This window comes from Anolis carolinensis, chromosome 5 (assembly GCF_035594765.1).
Source record: "Anolis carolinensis isolate JA03-04 chromosome 5, rAnoCar3.1.pri, whole genome shotgun sequence".
Classification (NCBI taxonomy): domain Eukaryota; kingdom Metazoa; phylum Chordata; class Lepidosauria; order Squamata; family Dactyloidae; genus Anolis; species Anolis carolinensis.
In genome coordinates, this window is record NC_085845.1 from 91,944,201 (window position 1) to 91,965,549 (window position 21,349).

The window sequence follows — 21,349 nt, forward strand, 5'->3', positions numbered from 1 at the left end:
TTTATGTAGTGATAGGAAAGATTGAAATGGAAACCCTCTAGGTTAAAGGTACATGGTCATGGAGCTGCGGGCCCTCTCCCACATGAGAGTGGATCCTTGGCTGCTTATGTTTTGGGTGGGTCATGCAGGAAGTAATAAAGTATAATGCAAAGCAGACACACAGCTTAGTATTCCTGGGTGGCAAAGAAGAGATAATTCAAGGGCATCCTTGTTCTCATTCTGTGGCTGTAAATAGAGGAAGGGATTCTACAGACCCAAAATATATCTGAGCGATCCACTGGCAATTACACAAGGTCAACAAGGCTGCCAGGTCCCAACGCAGGTGGGTACCTCTTCAACTGTTATGGTGATATATTCTACTATTTTGTGTTTACAGAATATCCCTACAGCATTCAAGAGCTATCTGGTCAAAGAGGATAATGGGATAAACAAATACCAGTGTCTAGGTCATGGGTGACAGTGTTTATTTTCAAGTCAAACCATGTTACTGGAAGCATGATTTCTTTTCTTTTTTTAAACCAAACTAATGTCAGGTCCCACAGTACTTTGTCTGAAAGGAAAATAATAGATTCGACAATACAATGGATTAGGGTGCCCCAGTATACTCAGGGGCAAGAATGCTGGCTTTTGAACACTAGCATTTGCAATCTATCTTTACATTCCATGAATTTTCACCAACAGTCATTGGGCCCATCCTAGATGTAAAGGCTCTGTTGAGATTCTGGACAGTATCACACTAGAGCTGAAAGAGTAGGAAAAGAATATGCATCCCGTCTGCAATCCGGTGGCTGACTCCTGCAGAATTCTGGGGCTTGTAGTTTAGGGTCACTAAAATACACTCTTTGCCTACTCTTTCAACTCTAGTGTGATAGGACACTCAGAGCTGTTTTAGACCATTACTGTCTGTTTCCACTGGAAGCTGTCACAGATCTTGGACAGCCAAGGCCTTCTACCTTTGCCTACTTTCAGTGCAAGTGGGCAAATGTTGAGGCTCCTATCAGGCCCTGGTTCCTTGCTGAAAGGTTAAGACAACTGGCCAGAACAGGATCCCACTCAATTCTATCGAATGTGTAGGAGTTCATTCTTATTTGTTGAAATACATAACTATATTAGATTAGGAGCCCTGGTGGCGAAGTGCGTTAAAGCACGAGCTGGAGACCAAAAGGTCCCAGGTTCAAACCCCGGGAGCGGTGTGAGCGGCCGCTGTTAGCTCCAGCTCCTGCCAACCTAGCAGTTCGAAAACATGCAAATGTGAGTAGATCAATAGGTACCTCTCCGGCGGGAAGGTAACGGCACTCCATGCAGTCATGCCGGCCACATGACCTTGGAGGTGTCTACGGACAACGCCGGCTCTTCGGCTTAGAAATGGAGATGAGTCAGACATGACTGGACTTAACGTCAGGGGAAACCTTTACCTTATTAGATTTTAGAATGTGGGGAAATTAACTTTGGACTACAACTGCCAATATTGTCAAGCCAATATATCCACTGACCATCTTGACTGGTGAAGTTGTGAGAATTATAGGAAAATTGGAAATGTCGCTTTTCAAAGTTTTGCTGGATATATCTCTTTCCATAAAAATACAATGTCTAAACTTCCGGATATTGGTCTAAAGGGGAGTGTAAGTACTCTTAAATGTTTCTAAGATCTTTCAAATATAATTATTATTCTTTTTTCTTGCATTTATAGCATGGCTATCTAATTCTGGTCACGCTGAATGAAGTAATGGCCCCATATTACCAAAAGGAGCTATTAAGTCACCAATACAAAGATTGCTCCTTTTGATTTTCTATTCAGGTTGTCATGAGACATACAGCTAATGAATGAAAATCCCCAGTACAAATCATTTTGAGATAAATTACCTGCAGAGATTTTCCTCTTGAGCTAAAGAATTATTTCCACATTATTTTAGGGTTGCTGCCTCAAGCCTCCCACTTCCATTAAACATACAATCAAAACTCACATCAGTGGATATTTCCTAGGGCTCTCAATGGATCTAGTAATTTTTTAAAAAAAGAAAGTCAGCTGACTCTTGATTAATTTTTCAATTAAAAACATGCAGTATTTTGACACAGATGTACCTGGTGGATTATTAATTATGGTAATATATTTTCTTGATGGAATAGCAATTTGTAAGACTCCCTCTAGCCATAGTTGACTGGCATAGCTGCTATCACGTCTGTGGTTGCTATCATAATAACCAAGACACATATGAATATATCTTTCCCATGGATCTTCTAACACAGAGGAAAGGAAATTTTGGCATCTGGGCCCATTCCAGCACATGGTAGTTCCTCATCGGCTTCATAAATGACCTGGGTAAGCCTCTCTCTCTCCCTCTCTAGTGAAGAAAGTTTCCCCAAGTGTTGTTCACCACTACAACTGGAAATATTTTATGAATCCCCCCAAAGGGGGTAGTGCATACCCCAGTAGTTGGCAAGCCCAGATGACAGAGCACTGGGGATGCCAACTGCTCACTAAACTGTTGTTGTTGTTAATTGTCATCAAACTGACTTCAATGTATAAAGACCCTATGAATGGGAGACCTCCATGTCACCAACTTTTGTCACTGCTGCCAGTTGCCACTATAGCAGTGGCCACAGAGTTGCAGAGAGCTCCTTTGACAGCACCTTTGTCAATGTTAGGAAAGGTGCTATGGAATTCAGAGATGGAAAGGGGAAAGGAGGAAGGCAATCTTTTTCTATAAGGCAGCTTAAAGATCATTGACCCAAGTGATCTGGTCAGGACTTTGTGCTTCAAAAGATGTGGTGTGGTCCCTGACTTCACCATAGCTAATGGATTTAAGACCAGGTCTCTTTCAAACATCACCAGCCCATTTCAACAATATTTATTTGTATTTTTTTTTTAAACTGGAGATTGTACACACTAGCGCTATGGGAGGAAAGAAATACCAGATGGGACTACAGCTCACCTCTGAATTGCTTCCCCATGCCATTCCTAACCTTCTGCAAATCAGGGTTAAAATGTATAGTTCAATATTTTGCAATGAATGAAAAAAAATTCTTATCCATATATTCTATTTCTTTGTTGATTTTAAGCCTAAGTACATTTCTATTGAGAAAACATCAATATATTATACTTTAATAAGTGCAATGATCACTCAGTAAGGCAGCAAACAGAATTCAGCAAATATAACTTTAAATCAAGTAAGAACAACTAACAATCCCGCCAAAGGTGAACTGCATTCACAAGAACATCAGTCAAAGGCAGTGCTAAGATACCATTTCATTTGCCCCAGAAATATCCTCCTCTTGAAAAGATACATTTCAACTTTCCATCTAAAGAAGTGTTTTTGAAACCATGCTCTGGGCAGTTTACTGAAACTCCTTGGTGGTAAGATCAGTAACAATAAACAAGCAACTCTGAAGGTCAGGTTGACCACTTCTGTTGATATTCCTCAAATGTGCATAGCTATGCTTATTTATTTACTCTTGTGTTTACTCCCAGTTCACACGCAGCAACAGTAAGGTCCAACAGGCCTGGCCTTGTATAAACCAAATGTTTGCCATTGGAGCAGAGCTCAGGAAAGTTATTTGGGGGGACGCTGTCTTGCAAAATCTTTCAGCCAGCATGGTCTGTGATTGCTACTTGCAGGCCTGATGTTTACAAAATGCCAATCTTTTGTCAGTACACATTCATTTTCATTCCAGTTCAGTTCACATGAGGTACAGGCTGTTGAACCGCAGTGTATGGTTCTGCTTATGACTTACTGAAGGCAATATTGGCTGTTCAGGACCCAAACTTATTGGATTGCATCTGGGGAGGCAGAGATATTCTACCATGGAAAAAAACTGGTTAAAGGCATTGAATATACTAATGTAATACTCATTATTTTGCGTCATCCAATGGAGTCTTCTTTTTCTAGCTGCTGCATGATACTTAACTAAAATTTCTTTGTCCCTATAAAAAGCTCACAATACAATAGATGGGGAACAAAGATATTATTGCAATGAATAAAGGGGTGGCAATAGGAAGCAATAAGATTGGCTCTCCCAATGCTCTCAGGATGATGTCTCCTATTAAATCTTACCTCAGTATAGCCAGTAGTAAATGATTATGGATGCTAGAATGCAACATATGGAAGGCCAGAGTTGCCCAGCTCTGATCTTTATACTTGTAAAATGGGCATGACTACACACTTTGAATAATATTGCTCAGGTTTCTATATCTCATGGTTTCAATAACACTTTAACCTGGATTCTATACCTATATATACTTTCAGGAAATAGGTCTTCCTTGCCCTAGAAGGCTCTTTCATCTTCTTTTGCAGTTCCCAGACTGGAAACCCCTTTCTCACTTTTAGATTTAGAAATGGTCATACCCTGGTCCCAAATACTCACGTCTCATCTGTGAAAGCAATTCCAAAGTATTCCTTCTCTTTCAGATTGAAATGTGATGCCACCAGGTCAAGAAGCTCCTTGGCCAAAAGCTTTGGCTGTAAGATAAGGGGGATGGGGAAACACACAGAGATGTTTAGACAAACAGCATCAGTGGGGGAGACTCAATGAGGAGGAGAAAGGAGGCTTGTGCCCTTTCTAACAATTCAGTGTGAGGCTGAAACATCTGCAGAATGACAGTATCTTTTCTGCTGCTACAGCTGAGATGGGAAGAGGCTGGCTCAGTCAGGCTTCACATACTACATCATTGTGCTCTGCCCCTGGCAATGCCTGGTAGATCAGATGCAACCCTGGTCATTCTGTAAATAAGCAATTACATTGCACAGGCAGAAAGATTGGCACCAGCCTCTAAGCCTGCATATACATACAACTCCTAGAAGTATGGTATAGTGTGTGTTTGTTGACAGCAGGGTCCCCTTTTAGCAGCTGCATGAATGGGGGGTCAGCTAATCCTTCCCAGCTGAGCTGGTCATAGAACTGGTCACAATAGTCACAGTGAGTGAAGTCATTAGATGGCGTTGTGCTAAGGGGATTCTTCCCTAGTGATATCTCTTTCACATCTCAGAATTCATAATGGTTGTTTTCTCCTTTAACTTCCATCTTCCAGAGATCTCAGCTAACACCCAAACTACTACAATACACTGCCTATTGGGGAAAACAATAGCTGTTAAGAATATCATGCAGTCCTCTGGTATATTTAATAAGCAAAATAAATGTGAAGTGTCGTTTCTTCCTTCTGTGAATAAAGAGATCATTAATTAAGTACATTAGATCAATTTGGGGGGGGGGGGCACACTGAAGATGTCATGTTATAGTCTTTTGCCATGTATGCCCTCCCATCCCTTCCACCTTTTGTGTCCTGATTTCTAAAATCTGCAGTTATACAACTAAATAGCTTTAGTTACAACAACATTTCCTTCCTGCTTCATAGTTCAAAATGGGCTGGGTGGTATTTCCAATAATTAAGGATCTCTGCTCCTAGAAACTACTGTAAAATATGTTGCATCAGATAAGAAAGGACAGCCCTTTCTTATGGGAGATGAAGGTGGTAGAAAGAACAATAGATGAGACAGAGCCAGCACTGGCTGTAAGCCAGGTTACTTACTAGCTCAGTCCCCTTGAGGGGCTTTAAGACTGTGAAGTTAAGCCTTTTGTCCTTTTGCCAGGTTAGCTGCTATCCTAAACTTTGCTTACAACCATGCAAATGTAGCTGTCCTCCTCAGTGTTCCTAGTGAATTTTTTCTAGACTAGAGTTAGGGAGTGTGTGGCTCTTAGCAGGCCCAGAGCAAGAAAAAAATGGGAGGGAGGAGGTTTGAAACAACTTTTTTAGAGAATCCCGAAGAGTAGTTCCATAAGACAAAATAATTTAAATTCAATTATTCATTCTATATTTTATATATATTTAATTAAATCAAATTTCTATTTTAACTACAAATTTAAGGCTTAAAAAAACTTGAAAATGACTCTTAATTGGTAATTTCAAAGTTACAAAAGAATACCACAACACCTATTGGAAACACTTGAAAATTGTTTTAATACACTTTGACAGAAATCAGGTTCCATTGATAAACTTTAGTGAACACTCAAGAGTGCAAGCCCAGTCAATCTTTCTTGCCCCATTGTGCCTCTTATGTATATTTTCAAATGTTGAAAATGACCTTTCGTTTGTAGCTGTTGACACTGGCAACGTTACAGAAATCTGAAGAAGTCTTTTCACATTTGGAAAAAATTGTCAATTACAGACAAGATATGCTTCCAGTGCATTTGATGATTTTTCTATAGGTGTAATAGTTTTCCATTTTCTACACCACAGGTCAAACTCTTCCATCAGTGTGCCAGTATCTTGAAGGCATTCATTGTAAAGTTATGTGAACTTCTTCAAGCTGGATTTGAAATGGCCACAATTAATAGTAGGAACACTTGTAGCTCCTGAACTACTTCCCTGTGCCTTGTAAACCTTTATCAAAGCTGAATGCAGAAAAGTCCGGAAATGGGATGTACCCCGCTCATAATGTTCCACTGGTGTTGATGAAGTTGCCTGGATGTTGCTTTTACAAGTCTGCCTTGAACAGATTCAAGGAATTCTAACTTCTCCACCCATAGACTCCACCACCGATCTTGCTGTGTCAAAGAATTTCTTTCACAGATTCTGTACACATCTTCCTGGCTTTTTCTAAGAGACTGTCAACATGTTGCAGACTATAGAAAATATCCATATCTACTCTTAACATCGGGATTTGGTTAATAGTGAAAATTCATGAGTAAACCACTTTTTCAAACTTGAAATTTTGGGGAGCAGGGGGATTGAACCCATATACACTCTCCCACCTTGGCTACGGGCTTGGCTCTTAGAACTTAATTCCACAAATGGGGGAAAGCAGATGTAATCATTATCATTGCATGGTGTTTCAAGGGGTTCTGCCTTTAAAGAAGATGATTTACTCACCCCCCCCCCCCCATTACACAGGATTGCCTCCTCCCCTTTCTAGCTCACTTTTTAGAACAGGTACCCTTTTTGAGAAACCACTTTCCATGGGATCCCTCCTCCCTCTTAAGATGTAGGAAGCAGACATAAATTAAAATCTGAAAAAAGATATTTTATATATAAGTGCTGTTTCACAAAGATTATGGTTCATACTGACAATTGCCATCTATAAAGATGATTATTAAGAGGGTAATGCTGAGGAGGAGAAGTAGGTTAATGAATACCACGTGAGCACGGATGTGACCAAATAAAACTAGGAGGGTTCAATTATCATGGTGTTATTTAATTGCAAACCTGAGTGTCTGCAGTTGGAGCTCAGGTGTACCTGGTTTGCCCAGAGGACAGCAATATCCTCATGGAGAGAAAATCAAGAATAGTAAGGTTGCATTTCTATCTCTGGAGAGATCTGAGCACTGAAAACAGCAGCCAAGATAAGCAGATCCATGTTCACTCTCACAATGCAAAAGTGATGAGCAATGACCTCCTTTCATGTGAGTCACACAAATGGCTCACTACCAACACTGGAGGCATCTTACAGTCTTTTTTTCAGTTTAAATTATATTTCCTGACTTTTTATTTGCCAGAGGCATGTTTGTTTCCCAGTAAACAAAACCCTTTTCATCACTTCTACTGCCATAGAAATTGGAACTAATTGAAGTTCAGGATCACAGAAAGGAGGGCAAGAAGTCTAGACTCATACACAATCCTTGCTTCAGTTCATATTTGAAAATGGATGTCTATGAGACTCTGTCACTCCAAGTCTATGGGGAATATATTACTTACTACTTAAAATGTTATTTAAGGTAGGGTCAATTTGGGATATTTTGTATTTTTAAATTATTTAAAACAACTAAACACAAAAGACTGTTAATGAATTAGCAACATGTCATTCTTCACCATAAGTAACTATTAACAGCAACAGATTTACTTTTTCTCTTAAAAATTAGGGTCAATGCCTATTTGTTTTGTTTTTGTTTTTTGTTTTTTTTTTTTTAAAAAAACATTGCCAGGCTTAAATCTAGACTTTTGTGTTTGGCCTGCAAACCTGGATAAGAAAACATGGCTTTTGATGTTATGTATTTTCATGTATGAACCAACAAATCCTGGATTGCCTCAGCTGGGGAAATGCTGCACACAATGTGATGGGAGAATCATAGAATCATAGAGTTGGAAGAGACCTCATGGGCCATCTAGTCCAACCCCCCGCTAAGAAGCAGGAAATCGCATTCAAAGCACCCCCAACAGATGGCCATCCAGCCTCTGCTTAAAAGCCTCCAAAGAAGGAGCCTCCACCACAGCCCGGGGGAGAGAGTTCCACTGCCAAACAGCCCTCACAGTGAGGAAGTTCTTCCTGATGTTCAGGTGGAATCTCCTTTCCTGTAGTTTGAAGCCATTGTTCCGTGTCCTAGTCTGCAGGGCAGCAGAAAATAAGCTTGCTCCCTCCTCCCTATGACTTCCCCTCACATATTTGTACATGGCTATCATGTCTCCTCTCAGCCTTCTCTTCTGCAGGCTAAACATGTCCAGCTCTTTAAGCCGCTCCTCATAGGGTTTGTTCTCCAGACCCTTAATCATTTTAGTCGCCCTCCTCTGGACTCTTTCCAGCTTGTCAACATCTCCCTTCAACTGCGGTGCCCAAAACTGGACACAGTATTCCAGGTGTGGTCTGACAGAATAGAGGGGGAGCATGACTTCCCTGGATCTAGATGATATACCCCTATTTATGCAGGCCAGAATCCCGTTGGCTTTTTAGCTGCCGCATCACATTGTAGGCTCATGTTTAACTTGTTGTCCATGACGACTCCAAGCTCTTTTTCGCACACACTGCTGTCAAGCCAGGCGTCCCCCATTCTGTAGCTTTGCATTCCATTTTTTCTGCCGAAGTGAAGTATCTTGCATTTGTCCCTGTTGAACTTCATTTTGTTAGTTTTGGCTCATCTCTCTAGTCTGTCAAGATCGTTTTGAATTCTGCTCCTGTCTTCTGGAGTGTTAGCTATCCCTCCCAGTTTGGTGTCGTCTGCAAACTTGATGATCGTGCCTTCTAACCCTTCGTCTAAGTCAATAAAGATGTTGAACAGAACCGGACCCAGGACGGAGCCCTGCGGTGAGAATATTCCAAGGATCATTATTCCTGATCCAGACCACACATTGGCATTATGTTTGAAACAATCTTCTTACAAAAAGGAGATGCAATATATCTTTGCTGGTTTTCTCTGATTCTTGACTGGTGCAATCTGCCACGGGTTTCAAGCATTGCCACCATTTTCTTGCTTCTCCAGAGTTCTTTGGGTGAACACAAATTGCTGAAAACCAGTCTGTAAAGGGGACATTTTGCTGTCAGTCACCCTTTGTTTTATTTTATTTTTTTGGATCAAATCACATTCTTTTGTCATATAAGAGCCTCAGTTGTTAATTTAATTGTTTTTTAAGAGCCCATGGTCACCACATAATGAAAAAAAGTCATTCACTAAAAATGTTTTAGAAATGTGAAATAATGGCCTATCTAGCTACCTTCTCATTACTGAACAGTGTCATACTGTGTAAAATCCCATTCAGGCTGAAAGTGTCCATTGTAGTTTTGCACAGAAATTACTATTCACTATGGGAAAAATTGCCTTAAAAAATCTGTACCAAGAAATTATATGAAATTCAGGGAAACGATGGTTGAGCTGTGTGAAATACTAATCATAAAATAGATGGAAAAGATGCAGAAATAGAAGGGAGTGTTTTCTTTTCATTGTAAAATAATTTAGCTGCCATAGCAATTATTATTCACAAAAGTGCTGAGCAGTGCCTATTTTAGAAATTTGGTAGATTTTGTAGTGCATGCCATTCATTTGTGTGTGTGAAAATGAAATAATTTGCCCCCATGACATACCCAGGAGAACAAAAAAGTTGGGTGTGGATATAATTAACTTCTTGACAAATCAACATGACATGTGTTGGAAGCAGCCAGTTCTTGAGGCCTAGAGATTAAAAAGCATCTTTGCTATGTGCCATGGACATCCTGAAGCTATTAGAGTTTATGCTCAAGTCTGGAATTACATTGGCCCATAAGCTAGAAATTATCCTGATAGTAGCAACACTTGTTTCAGTAAGGCAGGTTTCTGTTTGATAGTGGCCTGTATGGATAACTATTCCAATGACACAATTTGAGATTTAGAAATAAATAAGAGAAATGGGACACATAGCTATACAGGCTGTCCTCGAGTTACAAAAGACTCACCGTTAAGAATGGGAGTGAGACAACAGCAGGTGAGAGAAATCAACCTATAGGAAAGGAAATTCACTCCTGGAAGAGTTTTTATGGGGAAAAGGTGTTCCATCTGAAGGTTTATTACTAATTCTTGTTTCCACAACAAGCCAAATTTTTCAAACTCTATCACAGGGACAGAAAGTGAGATGGAATCTTCTGAGCAGGGACACAGACAGCAAAACAAACACCACAGGGATGTTAATCCTTCCCTATGCTATCTAAAGCTAAAGAATACATATTTTTGGCTGAAGTTACACTTTAAAAATGCACCTGTACCTGTTCAATGCAAGAATAAATCTACAGAACCTGGCTTATTCGTAACCTGGGGTACATGTGTTTTAGGATTAAAAGAGCTCCTCAAACAAAGCAGGTCAGCAGGTTTCCCTATTGAAAATCCTGTCCATAAAATGCCCTTGTTTTTAAATAAAGAGACTTCAAAATTCTGAATGATTGCCTCAAAATCAAACAAGGGTTATGTGAAGTAATGATATTGAGCAACATTATTTGGAGCCCCTGGTGGCACAGTGTGTAAAAGCGCTGAGCTGCTGAACTTGGGGACCAAAAGGTCGCAGGTTTGAATGTGGGGAGCAGAGTGAGCGCCCGCTGTTAGCCCCAGCTTCTGCCAACTTAGCAGTTTGAAAACACGCAAATGTGAATAGATCAATAGGTATTGCTCCAGCGGGAAGGTAACAGCGCTCCTTGCAGTCATGCCGGCCACATGACCTTGGAGGTGTCTATGAACAACGTTGGCTCTTCGGCTTAGAAATGGAGATGAGCACCAACCCCCAGAGTCAGACACAACTGGACTTAATGTCAGGATGGGTAGACTTGAGCAGGACTTCTTATACCTTTTCCATAAACAATCCCTTTCCACCTGAGAAATTTTACACTAAACAAGATGACTCCCTTTTTGTGGAGTTCAGCAGAAGCATTTTCTGCAGAGTCTAATGTAAACACTACATTTTATTGCTTATAGATTTATGTAAATGGCTGGTGGTTCAGAAACCTTTTACTGCTGCCAATTTTTGTGACCCCAACATTGAACCAAGGGGACTCCATTTGAGGTCAGGAATCACAGTTTAAGAACCAAGTGGAGTAGAGGAACAATAAAGTGCGCTGCTTGATGAGACTGCAGGATCTCTACCACAAAAAGAAAGAGGTGGGTATGACCTAGTAGTAGAGAACCTGCTTTGCATGCAAAAAGGTTCACCATCAGTTTTTTTATTTTTTAAGTTCTGTTCTGGAAATGAAATGGTTGGTTTAAAATCCTTCTGCAGCATGCGCAAAAACAGCTTAAAGAACAGGAACATTTCTATTGCAAAATAGATTGAGGTCACCATGCAGGCTCACATATTCGCTTCTCTTTTCAGGAATCTCTATTCTTTGCCATTTGCATGGTTAGAGAGAAACAGAAGCAAATAAAATGGAACTGGAACTGAAACTGTTTCTTGAGATTCCCACTTTTTAAAAAATGGCTGCATCTTCTATTCATAAGCTTTAAATACAAGCAAATTAACCCCATCCCATAGGGAAATGTGTAAATCCTAAACCATCCACCTTTCTGTCTGGCAGCAAAACCCAGGAGAGGAGGAGAAAAAAGCAAATCGCTTAGAGGAACACACACCTACTTGTCAAGCAGCCTAGCTTCAACACAATATTGTTGAACAGCATATTGTTTGTGTTAATACACTACAAGCTTATGCCTCTAAGAAAGCTGATTACACCTACACATGAAACAACTGTTCCAGGATTGCATTACTTCAAATGCAGATAGGAAAATCAAATGTTATAAAGCCCCTTTACAAAAAAAAGTTTGGCCCCATGCAAAGTGAAAAAACAAGAGGAGCTCTTCAGTGGCCCTTCAGTATCCATTAGGATTTGGTTCCAGGCCTCTTTATGGATAGAAAAATCTGTGCATGCTTAAGTCTCATAACTTACAATGGCTATCTCTCTCTCTCTCTCTCTCTCTCTCTCTCTCTATCTATCTATCTCTTCTTCTTCTTCTCCTCCTCCTCCTCCTCCTCCTCCTCCTCCTCCTCCTCCTCCTCCTCCTCCTCCTCCTCCTCCTCCTCCCCTCCTCCTCCTCCTCCTCCTCCTCCTCCTCCTCCTCCTTCCAGTCTTTTCCAACTCTTTGGGACCTCATGGACCAGTCCATGCCAGAGCTCCCTGTCAGCTGTCGCTGCCCCCAGTTCCTTCAAGGTCGAGCCAGTCACTTCAAGGATACCATCCATCCATCTTGCTCTTGGTCAGCCCCTCTTCCGTTTTCCTTCCATTTTCCCCAGCATCATGATCTTTTCCAAGCTTTCCTGTCTTCTCGTGATGTGGCCAAAATACTTCAACTTTGCCTCCAATATTCTTCCCTCCAGTGAACAGTCGGGCATTATTTCCTGGAGGATGGACTGGTTGGATCTTCTTGCGGTCCAAGGCACTCTCAGGATTTTCCTTCAGCACCTATTTATCTCAAAATTAAGATTTGCCTCTTTTTTAAAATATAAATGGTTGAATCTGTAAACACATTATACATGGATATGGAGGACTGACTATACATATTTATTGTCTTCACATCTTCAGACATCTCTCTTTTCCTACATCTATGCTCATCCTCATTTCAATGTTCCTTCCTTTCTCTAATTTCTTTCCAAATGACAGCATTGCTTGTATGCATGCAATGCTTGAAATATATATATATATATATATATATATATATATATATATATATATATATATAGAGGGATGATATATATATAGGGATAAACGGCTCGGGACCAGCCTATCTTCGTGACCGAATCTTCCCCTACGAACCTGTGTGATCTCTAAGATCTTCCAGGGAGGCTCTTCTCTCGCTTCCTTCCCCTTCACAAATGTGGTTGGTGGGTGTAAGGATGTTATGAGTTAACAGAAATTATTAATATGATTTTATTTGTTTGTTAAAAGAAAAAAAAAGAAGGAGTTATATATTAACGAAGGCAGGCCTCGCATAGAAGCCAGCTGGAAACAGTATACAACAGGTTGCCATAGCAACATAGCCTCTCTTTGGAGGAGAAGGGGGCGTGGCTTAGTTGGCAGTTGAAGCTTATACCCTTTTTAAAAAAAGTTAGTTGCTGTTCGAATTTCGAGGAAGTTGGGGGCTGTTTGAACCAGCTGAAGAGAGGTTACTCTTTGACAGCTTAGAAAAGCTGGGAAATTGAGGCTTGTTCACAGAAGCAGACGGCAGCTTATTGTCATTCAGGGAAAGGCTGAGGATATAAGCTGACCGGGAGTTTAGTCTAGAGGGAGTCGGTTTTAAAAAATAAATAAGAAAAAAAAGAAGATCAATCCACGGCTTGATTGTTAAAGTGATAGTTAGATCACTGTTCTTTGAAGAGAAGTTGATTAAGAAGTATTCATACAAATAAGACTGCACTGTAACTCAAGATCCTGAAACGTCTATATATTGCAACCACAAGCTTATGTACAAATAAACTTGAACTTCGTTGTTGTTCATAAAGATCAGTCTCCTTGCCTCACTCTGCGCCTGGGGGAAAGCCATTACCATTTACCATTTATCATTTACGTTAAAAGACATTACCTCACGTTGGTGGCAGTTACCGTACCTTCTTATATAAGTTACCATATTTACTCATATAAATTCCTCAGTTCTGGTATCCTTCCTTATCCTCCAAATCCTCCTGATATATATATACTCCCTCCAGACATATTTTCCCTCCATATTTTAAGGACCGTTCACAGTGGGGATGCGGGAGAGGGCCTTCTCTGCAGTGGCTCCCTGGCTCTGGAATTCCCTCCCCAGGGAGATTAGGTTAGCTCCGACCCTCACTGTCTTCTGGAAGCAATTAAAAACATGGCTGTTCTGTTATGCTTTTGAGTAGACAAGTCCGTTATAACCTGGCCCATATCCATATTGAAACTTGCCCTGTCACTTTATAGTTTGATTACCGGTCAGATTTATTTTCGCTGCTTGTTGTGTCTATTTGATGTATTGTTCTATTCTGTAATAGACGCCCTTCTCTCGCTTCTGCTTTTGTCTCAAGCATGTCTGGTGGGGACGAGGGAGAAGCGGCAGCCAGGCTTCTGATGGGTTCTAACTTCAGGGAACGTACTACACCTATCCTGAAGCAGCTGTATTGGTTGCTTATCTGGTTCCTGGTTCAATTCAAGGTAGTGGTCATTACCTATGAAGCCCCATATGGCTTCGGTCCAGCCTACCTGGAGCACCCTGTCCCCCGTACTTATATCTAGCAGGGAAACCTGAATTGCCACACGAGCCCCTACCAGTATGCAATTACACATAATCAGAGAAGGCTCCCTTTCGGGTGCTGCCTTCCTACCCTGAAGACCTAAGAGCTGCTCCATCTCTTTTCAGCTTTAGGAAGGGGGTCAAGACTTTTTCTTTATTTAACAAAGCTTTTAATTGAACCATGAGAGGAGTTCGGGGATTTTAATTTTCGGAATATAGGGGCTCAGGGTGCTTAGACACTGACAATAGTTTAAAAAAACACTCCAGTTTGGCTCACTCCTATCCAAAGTGTATCTATTCACTGAAGATCATGACTAGTTGCATTCCTGGGAAGTATTTCCATATGAACTCACAGTACTTGATCCTCCTCTGGGGAAACCTAAGTTACATACTATTTTAAAAATAAAATGACATAATAATATAAAATTAAATTTGTCTCTTGAATATCCAGGCCTCTTTACCACCTTCTCTTTCATACACATACAAACAGGCAATTAAGAATGTTTCATAGACAATAGAAAATAAATTTAAAGAACAATAGCTCATGTTTAAGAAACCATCCAGTGATTTATATGAAGGTTCAGAAACAAAACAAGGTTAAAATGAAGTATGAACTAGGAAGACAAGAAGACAACTTGCATTTACCCACTTACAGAGATCCATGCCCTCTCCCCAGTAGAGCTCTTACGCTGATAATGTGTGTTGTTTAATTTCCCATTTAATTAACAAAGCAGTCATTGTTAAAAGTCTCTCTTCATGTATAATGTTTAGGATTGTATTCATTCACTTTGAGCAAATTGCTTCACCTTTCATTCCTCCTAGATGTTGCAGTTGCATTTCTGTTCTGATGGCTGCTTTCATGAACCCATATATGTTTATTACAGATTTTCGTTGTGAGAGGATGGATCATTTTTAAGAACAGAAGTCTTGACAGTTTCCTCTGAGTTACAGCACCATATATGCACGGTGTAGTTAATGTTACATGGGAACAATGTTCAGTGTGAAAAGACATGATGTTCTATTAAAAAGAAAAATCACTCAAGTGCAGCGGGCAGAATGTCTACACCAGAGACCTTGAAAAGAGACAGCAAACTGAAATAGAGACTACTGGACCGATGGTATGTCTCAGGATATAAAATGGACTTCTGGGCCCAATTCATGGTGTCAGTATTTACTCCAAAAGTTCAAAAGGGCTTTAATTTAAATGCCATTAACCAGCACTCATGGGGATTGATAGATACCCATTAAATGTAGGTTCTGGTTGCTTGGGAGTTACTATTAAAATAGGCCTAACTAATATTATATTCTACACTATACCATACCATAAACTCTGTATTGTTTTGCTCTTAATAACTCTGTTAAGACTTGAGATTAATACTCATCTACAAACAGACTCCCTGCAGAAAAGGTTACCATAAATAGGTTTTCCTGCATGTATATATTGGCTCAAATTATAGTGGACAAAAATTCATGAATGGGAAAGGTTGAGAACTGTGCAAAACTTTTCCCTTGACAGGAATCAGACAAAGAAAGCCATAGCAATCTCTAATTTTTTTTCAATACAAATCATCCAGTTCTCAAACTTAAGAATATGTTCAGAAATAATATACATATAATGGTTCTCTCTTTATTCTTATGATGTCTTCAGACTACTTTTAGCAATCTGATAACCATGCAAATATAATACCTAAGAAGAAGGGGAAAGATAGGTAGCCTTGATGTAAATACAAAATGTTTACTTGCTTAAAATAAAGTTTTAAAATTCTGCAGACATTTGCTCTAGGGCTGGATAGAAAACAGATAGCGGCAGTTCCCAAGGTACAAACAAGATCGGTTCTGTTTGTTTGTTCTTAGGTTGAATTTGTATGTAAGTCAGAACAGGTACATTTTAAAGTGTAACTTTAGCCAAAACTATGTATTTTTAGCTTTGTATAGCATCGGGCAGGATTAACACCCCTGTGATGTTTGTTTTTCCCTTTGTGCCCCTGTTCAAAAGATTTAATTTCACTTTCTGTCTCTGTGATAACTGGATTTTGAAAAATTTGGCTTCTTGTGGAAACAAGGATTGGTGAGAAAGCTTCAGTGGAGACCCTTTTCCCCATGATAATAACCCAGGAGTGAATTTCCCTTCTGAGGAATAGATTTCTCTCACTTCCTGTTGTCTTACCCCAGTTCTTAACTATGAGTTGTTTGTAAGTTGGATGTTTGTAACTCAGGGACTGCTTGTACACTACTAGCTGGTCAAAAATGAGGTGTTAATTACTTTTAAAATGAGCCTGAATGAGAATGTAATATTCTTTTATTTTCTTCTCTTTTCTACATTCATATTGTATTGAAATTACTGTATTTTCCTAGATTATTACTAACACTGTATGTATACTGACTCGCGTGCACATACCTCACTATTATTGATATAAATTAACTGTACAATGAAAAGTTCTTTTCTCTAGAAGGAAACAAAAGAAATCAAGAGGGAAAATTTAGCCAAACCATTCTCAGTTCTTTGAATGAATACTATTTATCTCCACCCCCAGTCTCTCTTTTGCGACTATTTCCCGATACATTTTCCCCAAACTGTCTCCATGCCTCACAAACAGGCTTGGACACATGGGGCACATTTCTGACCACCATCTTCCACTGCGGATCAAACACAGACTATCTTTGTGGAAACCATGTCTTTATAAAAGAATGAGTTTGGGAATATAGGCTTGTTGAGTCCTTTCATGATTAGAAAGGTTAGTTTTGAGATTTATTTTAGAAGAGATGCATAAATCTGTCTTGGCTGTGCCAAATTTCTAGGCTACAAGGAGAATAAAAAAATAAATGTGGCTTCACAAATCACAAAGCCAAAAGGTATTAACATATGGCATACATTAGCAAAATGGCTATTGAAAGGAAGCAATATAAATTACCCCAAGAGACAGCTAGATGGTTCCTTTAAACACAGAGGATAACATTCTTTTTTGTAACCATGAAGATCCTGTTCTCCATAGCAAACTATTCCTCTCCCCCTCCCTCTGCTCTCCCATAGTCACAGCTATTAAAATCTGTTCCCACACAATGGCTTGGTTTTGAGTGAGGAGTAAATGGACATAAGGCAAGAACATCCCTTCTTCATAAATATCAAACAAACTGGGAGAAGCATTTGCAACAAACTGTGCTTCAGTTTGTAAACAAGATGAAGTTCTTGAAATGCTGCCAAATCCAAGCAGGAATAAAAAAACTGATAGGGTGAGTTAGGGGATTTTGTTTAAAATAAAGAAAAAAAATAACCCCCTCTCTCTGTCTTAAAAGAAACTTAAAATATAAAATACAAGATTTGAGGACAGCCACTGACAAGATTTGGTGAGATGAATCCAAATGGATGGATGCAAATGCAACATTGCCATGGCAGAGGAAGAAGACATCACAAGGAAAGTTACAATCTTGCTAGATATATATTGGTTCAACAGAGCTTGGGGATATATCAGGATCAATTAGCACATTGCTTTCAGTGAAATTTAACAAAGTAACATCGAACCACTCATAACAGTTATTAATTTTATTGAGCTGGGTAGTAGGAGTCCCTGGTAGCGCAGCTGAGCTGCTGAACTTGCTAACTGAAAGGTTGGTGGTTCGAGTCCAAGGAGTAGGGTGAGCTCCCACTAGTAGCCTCAGCTTCTGCCAACCTAGAAATTCGAAAACATGCAAATGTGAATAGATCAAGCGGAAAGGTAACGGTGCTCCATGAAGTCATGCCAGCCACATGACCTTGGAGGTGTATACAGACAAGCTGGCTCTTCAGCTTAGAAATGGAGATGAGCACCAATGAGCACTCTTTGATTCTATGTCAAAATTGTCCTAGATACCTCTTTACACAGAGCAAGGAGAACTTTCCACACACCTTTAGTAGTCGACTAGACTTAATGTCAGGGGAAAACCTTTACCTTATAGGTAGTAGGAAAATTGTCAGAAAGAAAAGCTCTTCTCCAAAAAAAAAAAAAAAAAAAAAAAAGTTCAGGAGGCTACTACTAAAGGTGTGTGGAAAGTTCTCCTTGCTCTGTGTAAAGAGGTATCTAGGACAATTTTGACATAGAATCATAGAATCATAGAGTTGGAAGAGACCTCACGGGCCATCCAGTCCAACCCCCTGCCAAGAAACAGGAAAATGACATTCAAAGCACCCCTGACAGATGGCCATCCAGCCTTTGCTTAAAAGCCTTCAAAGAAGGAGCAGAGAGTTCCACTGCCGAACAGCTCTCACAGTGAGGAAATTCTTCCTAATGTTCAGGTGGAATCTCCTTTCCTGTAGTTTGAAGCCATTGTTCCACGTCCTAGTCTCCAGGGCAGCAGAAAACAAGCTTTCTCCCTCCTCCCTATGACTTCCCCTCACATATTTATACATGGCTATCATGTTTCCTCTCAGCTTTCTCTTCTGTAGGCTAAACATGCCCAGCTCTTTAAACCATTTCTCATAGGGCTTGTTCAGACCCTTGATCATTTTAGGTGCCCTCTTATGGACACTTTCCAGCTTGAAAAGGTTTTAATTAAAATATAATATGCACAATGGTGTCATACAAACATACTTTAGTGGAATTAAAAGAATCGGTTTTCGAAACAGAGCATAGATGGCAGTGGTATTCTACAAAAATAAACTGTAATTTCCACTGCCTTGGAGAAATTGTAAAAGGAAGAACATGCTGGCCATCTTGTAAATGCACTGTACAGATCTAAAGCAGCTTTGGGACAAAGTGATAGGTTTGTGTCAAGGGCAGGTTTGGGGGCCAAAAGTGACATATTTTGCTATGACATGTGTATAAGTCAAGGATAAAACGTAGAGACACCTAAGTGGGACAGTATACTTGAGAGGGCGAATGATGTTCTGGTGATCCCAGAACGCCAGGGCAAATGGTGCCACACGAAGGTGAGCAGTATTGTGAGTCTTAGGTAGGCATATACTATTAAAAATCACCACTAGCCTCATGAGGATTATATAGTAAGTTTCTATTAGAAATGGCAAATCAGGAGACAACCCTTGAGTGCTAATAGAGTATTGCTTGCTTTATTTGTTTTGAAAAGCCTGGTGCATGTTTGTTACAATCAGAGTAGACCTTAGGCGTTTTACACAGAAATTTCTGTAGTTGTTTAATATATAATGCACTCTCCAAAAAATAGACAATTAAGCAGTGTAAATAATGGAGGGTGAAACATGCTGAGCTTTTAAAAACATATAAAGCAATCTATTAGCATGTGGATCTCTGTCTCCTGATTTGTTTTGACTTTTCATACATACTTGTCTGTTTTCTCCTTAGGACATTAATAAAAATGGCCACTAGCCTTATGAGGCCTATACCATAAGTCCCTATTAGAAATGGCACTAGTCTCTCGAGGCTGAAGTCAGCCTCTATTAAAAAGGGCTGCTGTTATTCCATTCCACCTCAAGCAGACAAACTGGTAGAGAGCACAGAGCTTGTGCCAGTATCATCATCATCATCGTCATCATCATCTCTTTCTTTCACTGGCCCATGGATAAGCTGACCAAGGTTTGGGTTGATTTTTTAGTCAATTTGTTTCACACAATATACATGGAAATCTAATAAATGTCATAGCCGGTCAAACTATCTAGATAAGTAGAACACTGTTGTTATTAGCAATAGTTTAGAACAAAAATGAAAAACTTACAAATTATTAATTTTAATTTCAATGTTTCAGTGACCATAGAATTGAAAATAACACTAGAAAGTGTTACAAGAACCTAACATTGGAAGAGGAATAAAAAGGATCTGGGAAATTAAATTGGCAGAAAACCTTAACATTTTTTAAAGAAAAAGAATTAATATCACATATGACATTGTGACAATTTGGTATCACTTTATTAATTTTGTCATCAGACTTAAAAGAGCTTATGGAAACATGAGACATATGATGAATTTTTGGAGACATTTCTTGCCAATATAAATGTATAATTGTGTTTGACTGCTGGGTTGCAATGAACTGTTTGTAAATAATGAATTTATAAGAGCTGTATTTGTTATTCTCTTAAAATTAAAAGAAGATTATACAAATCAAGCATTCCTAAGTGTAGGATGTGATGACTGGAAAGTGCATGGTAATATGCAATAGCTAATAGTTATGCGATCTTTACTGATATGAATTATTATTAGATTTGAGAAAGAGGACACATTTCTCATAGAAATGAAACATATATGTACATACATATTTCATTCTGCATGACCAGTATAGTAAAATTTAAATGAAGCATGATTAAAAGTGCTTATAATCTACACAACATTGGTGGAAATTATTGAATTGATATGGGGCTCCCACTGGAAGCACTAATATAGTTTGGCTGTCTTATTTGAAAAATATGTACTTAAAGGAAATTGCTTCAGTTAACATCTTTTTTTTTTTTTTTTTACCAAAAAGGATGTGCTTCTAATGGTAAGGAAGGCTTATTGTAAAGAAGGTGTGCAATAACAATAGGAGAAAGTTTTCATAACAATGGAAGATGTGTCTGATAAATGGTGGACATAACCCTCAATTAGATAGTCATTAAGATACTTATCACATTTTTGTGTGTGTATATATGTCTTGCTTAGTCTAAGTCTATTTAATCTCTCAGGACTAAGGATAGGAGCTACATTGAAAAATTAGGCAAATGGAACAAAATGAGGTCCCCCTTCTCAAGAAAGATTTCACGCCCTTTCATTGCATTTGTACATGCCAACTTAGGACTTTCATCATCATCATCATCATCATCATCATCATCATCATCATCATCATCATCATCATCATCATCATTGTTATATGCCACTTTTCTCTCTTAAAAGAGGCTCAAAGTGGTGATGGTTACTTTCAAAAGGAACAGAAACAGTGGCCTGCTCAACCATAAACATAGGAATTGGGCTGATTTCCAAAGTATGAACGCTGAAGGGTAGACAGAGATCTCAATGGGTAGAAACAAATTAGATAA

General features: G+C 39.4%; 1 protein-coding gene across 16 annotated transcripts in view; it reads right to left on the reverse strand.

The window, feature by feature from the left end:
* Positions 1 to 21,349, reverse strand: part of frmd4a (FERM domain containing 4A) — a 485,341-nt gene that overhangs the window by 127,020 nt on the left and 336,972 nt on the right. For all 16 annotated transcript variants that reach the window (XM_062983558.1, XM_008111470.3, XM_008111469.3 and 13 more), the window contains one exon: positions 4,363 to 4,457. In XM_062983558.1, coding sequence (XP_062839628.1) covers positions 4,363 to 4,457 — 95 coding nt within the window. The remainder of the gene's footprint in view (positions 1 to 4,362; positions 4,458 to 21,349) is intronic.